Raw genomic sequence first — 9,762 nt, 5'->3', positions numbered from 1 at the left:
TGGTCATTCTGCCATTTGGTCAATTTGCATATTAGGCTTTTATTAAATAGGATTTTAGAGAGACGGGGAGAGTGAGAGAGACATCAGTTTGTTGTTCCACTTATATATGCATTCATTGGTTGCTTCTTCTGTGTGTGTCCTGACCAGAGATTGAACCTGCAACCTTGGAGTATCAGAATAATGCTCTAACCAATGCAGCTACCCAGCCAGGGACACTTGGTATTTTAATTATGATATGTATTGGTGTGGGCCTTTCTGGGTTTAACACCTAGGGGACTCTCGGCACTTCCTGGACTTGGATGTCTGTTTCCTTCACCAGGTTAGAGAAGGTTTCAAACATTTTTCTTCAAATAGGTTCTCTGACCTTTTTTCTTCTCTCTTCTCTTTCTGGGACCACTATGATGCAAATGTTGGTATGGTTGATGTTGTTTCACAGGTTCCTTAAACTTACTATCATTTCTTTATTTATTTTTCTTTTTTTTTTAAATACTCATCCGAGGATATTTTTCCATTGCTTTTTAGGGAGATTGGAAGAGAGAGGGAAAGACAGAGAAACATTGATGTGGAGAAACACATCAATTGGTTGCCTCCTGTAGGAGCCCTAGCCAGGACCCAGGCGAGGTAAGAGCCTGCAACCAAAGCATGTGCCCTTGACTGGAATCGAACCCAGGACCCTTTGGTCCCAGGTCGATGCTCTATCCACTGAGCCAAATCAGCCAGGACCTCATTATTTCTCCTCCTCCTCCTCTCCCTCCTCCTCCTCTTCCTCCTCTTTCCTTTCCTTTTCTTTTTTCTTTCTTTTCTTTTCTTTGTTCCCATTCTGTGATTTCCACTACCTGTTTGTCAGGTTGTTGATTTGGCCTTCTGTATTATCTAATCTTTTGTTGATTTTCTCTAATATATTTTTCATTTTAGTTATTGTAGTCATCAGTTCTGGTTGGTTCTTTTTTTATATTTTCTGTCCCTTTCTTGAGGTTCTTGCTAAATTCATCTGCCCTTCTGAGTTTGTTGAGCATCTTTGTCACCAGTGTTTTGAATTTGTTATCTGGTAGATTACATTTAGGTTTGTAATCTTGTCTCTTTCATTTAGGTTTTTTTCTGGAATTTTGTTCTGTTCTTTTGTTAGGAACATATTCTTATGTCTCCCACTTCGGTCATTTCTCTGAGTTTTAATCTATGAAATCGGTGAAAATAGCAGCCTCTCTTGGACTTGAAGGATGGCCTTGTGTAGGAGCGTCCCCTTTCTAGAGTGAGTGTGCCAGGTGTCTGGCCAGATGGCTGGATCTGTAGCTGGTGTGGGCATGGGCCATGGTAATTCCTAGGACAAGCTGTGCCAGGGCCTGAAACTGTAGCTAGAACAGGTGAGCCCCAAGGGTTTCCAGGGATGAGCCATAACAGAGCCTGTCTTGGCAGGTGAGGTGGAAGCTGTAGTTGGGGCAGGCTGTGGAGAGTCCTGGAGGTCAGAGGCACTGGCCAGGAGCTGAAGATGAAGCTAGCATGGGCTGGGGGAGGGGACAGAAGCTATGGCTGGAGCCCAAGGGCAACTGGTATAGCCGGTGTGGGCCTGGGACCTGGAGCCTAGAGCCTGGGGTGCACTAGGGACTAGGGTGGCCTTGGCCAACTGGCTAGAGCTCCTGATTGACCTCCTGCCTGTGCACTCAAGGTGGTGGGGGAACACAGCAAACGTGCTGCCTGGATCCTCCAACCCAGAGAGAGTTCCCGCCTCCCCACCCCAAATTGGCAGATGCTCTAGAGCAGCGGTTCTCAACCTGTGGGTCGAGACCCCTTTGGGAGTCGAATGACCCTTTCACAGGGGTCGCCTAAGACCATCGGAAAACACACTGTTATGAAGCGCAATGTAAATATCTGAGATGCAGGATGGTCTTAGGCTACCCCTGTGAAAGAGTCGTTCAACTGCCAAAGGGGTCGCGGCATTAGGAAGGTTGAGAACCGCTGCTCTAGAGTTAAGCAGCTGATTGATTTCTTTCCCATTTAGGCTAGATGCCCTTTAAATGACTGCTTTTGTGCTATACCCTAGGGCCTGTGTGTCTGCAGGAGGCTCCTCAGTGCTGCACCCCTATTGCAGGTTGACTTGTGGGTGTGGGTTCCCACAGCTCTCCTGCCTGTTTCTATGTGGTCTCTCTGTCATTTCTCGTGCAGACACTGTTCAGCCAGCCCCCAGTTCTTCTTCAGGTGGAATTGCTCTGTCTGCAGGTCCATTCAATGTATTTGTTGGAGGAGGTGAGTTCAGCGTCTCCCTGAGCCGCTGTTTGGACGCCTCCTGATCTCTTTACACAGCCATTGAATGCATCAACACAGGAGGGAAGGAAGAAAAATAAAATCTCTGCTTCAGCCTCACCCAGTATTGCTTTGTAGAAGGGCTTCTGGTCATATGTATGGCATTCTCTGAATTTGTGTGAGAAACTAAACAATTTTGTGGTTGTTTCAATTTTTGTATATTTGTAAAGTTAAAGAATAATGCTTGTTATTCTCCAATTAAGCAGGTGTGGTTCTGAGACTTTAATAGGGTAACCTTTGTATTCGTTGCTTTTTAAACTGTTTTGGGTTTTGCTACGAGTTACATTACATGGTCATCAAGTTCCCTCATTTTATCAGGGCAAAATGGAGAGTTTGATAATCTTAAAAGCCTGTAATTTACCTTGGATGTAAGCTATAAGGCTCATTCTGAATAAATTCTATGTAAAGCAGCAGAAATTATGTAGAAAGTCTTATGAATTGGAACTTAACATGTCACTGACACATTCTGAAGTGTGTTCCTTTGCCTTTAGTGATGGATGGTCCCATTTTGCCAAGTTTAGCTGAAAGGGGTGGCTTAGAAACCCAAGCATCAGATCTGGAATCTAGAAATTTCCTGGAACGTCCATAGTTTTAAATCCCTTGCATCTGTGCAAGGGATGGCATGCCACCAGCTTCTCCACGGAAGTTCCCGGGCCAGAGCTATACACACCAGCCCTGTTTCCTGTGCATCGGCGTTTAAAAGCCCCCAGTGGTTTGGGAGGATGAGGCCTTATTTTGGGGCTTCTTGGTCCAGTTTTGGTGGGACCTGGCTGGAAACCCTGGCTATTAGATAGTCTGGCTTATTTCTATGGTGTATTAGCACCCTATAAAAGTTACATGTCATTTATTTCAAATTTAGAGCCCTCTCAGACTTCAGGGGCCAACCAAACTTGAACCTTTTGTGGCTGGAATTCTGTTTACCTTTGGCCAAATCTTGCTTCCTGACTGTGAGCCTGGGAGGTGAGGTGAGGCCCCTTGGACATCAGGTCAGTTTTGCCAAACAAGACTTTGATAGGTTCAAACATGAATGCATCTGAAACACGGAGATTAACTTGCTGTCAGAATCCTCTGGGGCCTACACACAGAAGTGTATTGTGCCAGGCACAGTGCATTTTGAATGTTGCCTTCCACCCACTGGGAGGCAATATCTGAGATTTTTGCCAGACACCGTTGAAATTGGGTCACTTCCACTTCCAATAAATGTATCAACGGGTTTCTATGAAGGTTGTTTGACACTCCAGTTGAATGAGGATCTTGGAGAAATTTGAACATGTCGGTGTTTGAAGCATTTGTGTTTAACCAGGGACAAAGGAAACAAGGTGCAGTGTCCCGTTCAAGGATGGCTCTGACTCCTTTGTGTCTGTTTCTGAACACAGGCTGGCAAGCAAGGCCTTGTGCTTGAATGAAGGAGCAGTAACAGCCCGTTGCATGTGCCTTTCAGATAGAGGAGCTGATGAACGCCCTGGAGAAGACCAGACAGGAGCTGGACGCCACCAAGGCACGCCTGGCCTCCACACAGCAGTCCCTGGCTGAAAAGGAAGCGCACTTGGCCAACCTCCGAATAGAGAGAAGGAAACAGCTGGAGGAGATCCTGGAGATGAAGTGAGTACCCATTTTTGTTTCCTGGTCTCTCTTTTCTGATCTCTCTTTAGGGATGGGGAAGGGAAGGCTGGAGGAGGTGAAGAAAGAGCTTGAAGAAAGAATAATTTAGCTAACACCTGACTAGTCATTTCCAGGACTACACTTCTTTTCTTTTTTTTTTTTTTTTTTTTAACTATAGCTTCCCATGATCCATTTTGCATATTTTTCACATCTGTGATTCGGAACAAAGCATTGAGCATTAGATTTTGTATTTCTGTTTCATGGATGGCATTCTTAGGTCTGTCACAAAGGTCTGAACTGGCCCAGAGACCAAGGCTCATTAAGCACAATAGTAATTTGAGCAGGGCACCGAGTTAAGTGGAAACTTCTCTGAGGAGGTATTTCCTAATTGTGACTATAACTTTGCTAATTATATTCTTTTCACTTGTGTACAATGCCTGGCTTGTGCTGGCTTTCATAGAGTCTCAAGGTTGGCACCTCTTTGTTTAGAAAGCAGGCCGCTGATTTGCTGAGCTGATAAAAACAGGCTTGGAAACCCTACCGCACCCCCACCCCTTCTGGGGAAGGTTAGGTAAGGGGGGAGACTGGATCCAATCTCTTTTCTTTGATTTAATCAGTAAAGTACGGCTGCATGCTGGGTAGTGGTCATTCCTGTGGGCCTGTAGCACATCCATTTCCACCTAGGTCTTATTTTGCCCTCACAATGAAATAATATCATTATGGAAGAACATAGCCCAGAAAATTACTCAAAGATATTAGAAATAATCAATTGCTATGGATCTGTTTCTAAAGAAGCAGATAAGAAGCAACATGTCTCTATATAAGTTTTAAAATGAAATAATCACGAGAAATAATTTCAATCCACCTTCCTTCCACAATCAGGGGAAATGTACGTAACAATGACATCTTAAGCCTGTAACATAGACTTTGAAATTGGTGGCTAGGTATGGAAGAATGACCTTCTCCTGACCCCACAAGCCTTACACATGGTTAGCATTAGACCTGAGAGCTTAGATCATGGAAAATGTGGAGTGAAACATTTTGAAAGATTTAATAATGAGGACAAAAATTTTATTTCTCATCAACTACCTCCGTTTCTCTAAGACCAAAGAATAAGTAGTTTTTTCTCACCTATAAACTCAAATGTTTCCTAATAAAAGATGATATAATGAAAACAGATATTTTTATCCTCCGTTTAGAGGTGGGGGAACTGAAACTCAGAAAGCTTTCAAGTAATTTGCTTAAGTCCATCTGGCCAGGATTAAAACCAAAACCTTCTATCTCAAGCTTTCTTTCTATAACCTCATTTTCTCAAGAAGTCATGTTAGCACCACCCAGAACTTCTGTTTGAGTCAGTGTGGTGATCACCCTGCCTAGAACTGTGCCTGGCATGTGGTAGGTGCCCAGTGCTTGTTTGTTGAATAAGTTAGTAGGTTGAATGCGGAGACTCGATTTTATGTAACTTAGAAGCATAGTGTTTCAAGCGCCTTGATCAATAATCTATTCACTACCAGCACATTGATTTCATCAGCCTTTATTCTTTTCCATTCATCTGTTCACTTCTGCCTCCTGGTGTGCAGCCTAGTTTCTCTTATTGCTTCCAAGTTAACTCTCTATCTCCTGGAGTGATTTATTATGCCATTTTATGGAAATTTCCATTCCTTCCTTTTCATAAAAAGAGCATATTCTTTCAACATTTTGAGAGAACAAATAATGGTGAAGCATGCTGGTTTGGGAGTCATCAGACCTAGAAATCCTATTGCTTCTGCCTGGTGGCTGGTGACTTAAGGGAAGTGACCTGACCGTCACTGATCCTGCAGTTCCCTCCTGTAACCACTTCCCTGGGGTGGTTCTGAGCAGGGGTCCTCAGAGGAGGGCTTGGCACATGGAACAGAATATATGAGTGTAAATGGTGCTACCAGCCAATGAAAATATATCATGCGTTTAGTATACTTTGTGAAGAGTATCATTTATCTAAAATTTGGATTTATTTTTCTAAAACATATAAACCTTTTCCATGTGTATGTTTTCCCACTTAATTTCATGATTTCAGATAGCACCTAACTAAGACCTCTTTTGGTGAATTGCCACATTATTTCTGAAGTGCTTAATCTGCTACCACTACAAAATAAATACAAAATTCCTCTGTTAATTCCTTTGGTAAAAGTAACAAAGCCCCGCTTCACTAAGCTCAATATGAACCCCATTGATTATTTAACCGGCCCAGAACCCCACTTACGGCTCCGTTCTGGGACTGTGGGGACAAAGGTACAGGGCAATTGTATTGACTGAGAACAGCAACTAGATTCATCAACCTCCTGGGCTGTTCGAGTCCTCCAACTGGTGTGATTGTTCTTGATTATTAAGCTGAGTTGCCATATTGGTTACTCGACATTAACCCAGTCAACCTAAGTATGTGGGAACAGTCATATGTGTATATCATTGGCAGAATTACTCTCACTCTGTGCCAGGCAATGTTGATTTTCTTTCAATTGGCAGGCAACATGCAGGCAACTTTCGGCCAAGTCCACCCAGTTTCCAATCCCTGGTGGGAAGGGAGTGGCTGTGTGGTGTTAGAGGAAAGAGCTGGAGCCCTAAGCCAAGAGTCGGGAGATATAATATCATCCCTCACCCCTAACAGGAGATTACTGTCTGGTTGCTTCTGTTTTCCCTTCAGCAACGTGAAGGTGATAATAGTGTCTACTCTATAGAATTGTTGTAGGGATTTTTTTTAAAAAAGTACTAAACTGAAATTAATATAAGCCAGCATATGTGAAAATGCTTTGAAATGTAAAAGGGGCTTTTGGAATGAAAGGTGGTGTCTGTTAAATCCATTGCAAAATAAAATGGCACCAAGTTTTAGAATTGGAAAGCAGCTGGTCCAGCATCCCAGTCTGCATAAGCCAGACTCCCATCCATTTAATTACAGATAGGGATTCCCAGGTCCTGGGAAACAGCATTCACAATGGAAGTCATGGGGTCATAATGTGAGGGTCATGCCCATGACTCTTGCAGGTAGCTCATTCATTCTCATGTGGAACTAGAATGGCTTTCCATGTAGCCTTTCTACTTGTCTTGGTTTTTGTTCTAGAGCTCCACAGACTCTATCTGAACCTCACCCAGAGGATAGAAAGCAGTTTAGATATTTGTTTGAGTAACAGTGTTTATTTTAGAAAAGAAAAAGAAATATGAAGAAGCAAAATTAAATGTCACACTGGTGACATTTTGGTATATACCTTTACAAATACTCTTTACTTTTTAACAAAAGTAGATCATATTTTTATAGTTTGTAAATCCTGCTTCTTTTGTTTACTGAATGGGGAATACTCTCCCTGTCACAAGCATAGAATTCCATTTGTAATTACTCAATATATTGTCATATAGGTTCGCTCCTTTATTGGAATCTTGGTGCCAATGTTTTGGTAATATAAAGAATGTTTTGATAAGCATTCTGCTCTTTAATTTCATTTCTTTTAAAATAATTATAGCTTGATATGCAGTTACAAGAAACAGTAGAAAGAGGGCTCTTGTACATCTCCAACATTTCCCTCAATGGTAACCTCTTGCATAATTATAGCACAGTGTCACAGCAGGAAATTGATATTGGTTCAGTCATCAACTTTAATTCAGATTTATTCAGTTTTACATGCACTCATTTATGTGTGAGTGGGTGTGAAATTGAGACATATCAATTTCAACTCATGTATAGATGTGTGTAACCACCATCATAGTCAAGACACAATATGGTTCCATCATTATAAAGACCCCTCATGCCACCTTTTGATAGCTACACCCACAACCGTTTCCTCTTATTTTTATTTTTTGTTAATTCTCACCCAAAGATAGTTCCCTCCATTGATTTTTAAGAGAGAATGAGAGGGTGAGTATGAGAGAGAGGGGGAGGGGAGAGAGAGACATCAATGTGAGAGAGACACATCTATTGGTTGTCTCTCCACACACCCTGGTCAGGGCTCAGGGAATCAAATCTGCCACCCAGGTATGTGTCCTTGACTGGGAATCGAACCTGTGACTCTTCAGTGTGTAGGCCAATGCTCTAACCACCAAGCAAACTGGCCAGGGCCCAGTTGTTTCATTTTTACCCAGAGTTTTGTGTTATATCATTTTGGGACAAGTGCCAGACAGTGTACATTTTCCCTGCCATTCTGCTTTGGCAGGGCAGGGAATTATCCTCTTCTTAGTTTAAATTTAGACTGAATTTAAAGTTAGGAAATATTACTGCATTCCTCTAATTTAAAGATTTCTCATGAGTTAGTTTTGTTTTATTTGCAGTGGAATTCCCTTTTAATATTGGATATCTAGAACTTGTTATGTGGTAAGGATCGAATAAGTGTTTGAGGAATAAAAGGACAAATTAGTTCAAAAACTCATAAATATTCATTGAGCTCTTACCATGTGGTAGGCATGGTTCTAAGTGAACAAAGAGACAAATCCATGACCTTATCCAGTTCACATTTTAGTAAAATGACTGAAGAAAATGAACAGACAAATACCTGAAAGAAATTAATAGATGAATAAAGTAGATTCTTGTATAACCAAAGAAGTTTGGAATCCCACTTAGCAAGCTATTTCCAAAGGTAAGGTGCCTCATGGTTATTTGGGGTAGAGAGGGACATGGAAAATGCAGTGTGCCCTCCTACGGCCTGAGAACCCTTTTGGGAACTGACGACGAGGGAGGGTCTTTGCCTGTGTTTCAACTAGGGTTCTTCCCCCAACACCTCTTTCTTCAGTTTGGTCTTTAGTGGTTGGCATTCTAATTGCTGGTCATTATTCTCACACTGGGAGGTACTAACAGTTTCCAGCCATAGAAGAACATAATATTGGCTTTCCCTTGTGTATAAGATTATTCTTCTACTTCAAAAATATCTAAAACCTACATAATATTCACTTTCCCTTGGGTATAAGATTATTCTTTTACTTCAAAAATATCTAAAACCTCTTCCTAAAACATTTCATAGTGGTTCAGCTTTGTTACATTTGCTCCTATTTAAAGGGGATTTTATTAAAATAATATTAAGAACATCATTCTCTATGTTTGGTTTTATTAATGCTGGTTAATAAGCTTACATTCCAGTAACCAAAGCTCGATTACTTAATTTCTGGCAGGTGAATTTGATATCTGTGGCTAAAAGGAGCTGAAGGCCATGAGATACAGTACTTACAATCTGTGTGCATTTGCTTGCACAGTTTAAACTTGCACAGTAATTTAATAGGCAGACAGGCAAGCTAACTGATATGTTCCATTTAGTAATAAATACTGAGTGAATAAGGGTTTTGAGAGATGGTTAATAGTTACATAATTCAAAGTGTGTATTTTAGATTTTTTGGTGGTTTCTTGTGTTTATGTTATAGAAAGGTTTTAAGGGGACCTCTACATTTTTGACTTATCTGATGATGTTGTGAGATTCATCTTAATATACTGGATATTGTTGCATTTTAGACATCTTCTCCAGATAGCCTCAAAAGCCTTTGTATACATTGAGCTATTTTAAGAAGTTTACAGTGAGGTAAGGCATGATCCTTTGGCTGCTTTGATCTAGGATCCTTTTTGAGAGACCCACTCATTAGGTAAGTACCCTTCAAAGGAGACACAGGGTGCAGAAAATAATATAATCAATTTATTCTTTACTTCATGCCAACATGAGAAAAGACAAATCACATTTCTTCAGGGAGGAATCCTAAGTGCCTGGCAATTTACACAGGATAAATGGAGCCTGGGAGAGGAGTTTTGAAGGCAACCATTACTTAAAATTGATAAACTTAGTTGCTAGAAGGATATACCAACTTACAGAGATATTATGGGGACTGAATGAAATTACACATATATGAGAAAGTTATTTTTAA

At 41.3% G+C, this 9,762-nt stretch overlaps 1 protein-coding gene across 12 annotated transcripts in view; it reads left to right on the top strand.

The window, feature by feature from the left end:
* ERC2 (ELKS/RAB6-interacting/CAST family member 2) overlaps positions 1-9,762 on the top strand; it is an 861,660-nt gene that overhangs the window by 503,028 nt on the left and 348,870 nt on the right. For all 12 annotated transcript variants that reach the window (XM_015571179.1, XM_015571181.1, XM_015571167.1 and 9 more), the window contains one exon: positions 3,740-3,900. In XM_015571179.1, the coding sequence (XP_015426665.1) occupies positions 3,740-3,900 (161 nt within the window). The remainder of the gene's footprint in view (positions 1-3,739; positions 3,901-9,762) is intronic.

Source organism: Myotis davidii, unplaced genomic scaffold (genome assembly GCF_000327345.1).
Source record: "Myotis davidii unplaced genomic scaffold, ASM32734v1 scaffold111, whole genome shotgun sequence".
Taxonomy (NCBI): domain Eukaryota; kingdom Metazoa; phylum Chordata; class Mammalia; order Chiroptera; family Vespertilionidae; genus Myotis; species Myotis davidii.
This window is presented reverse-complemented; position numbering and strand designations above follow the sequence as displayed.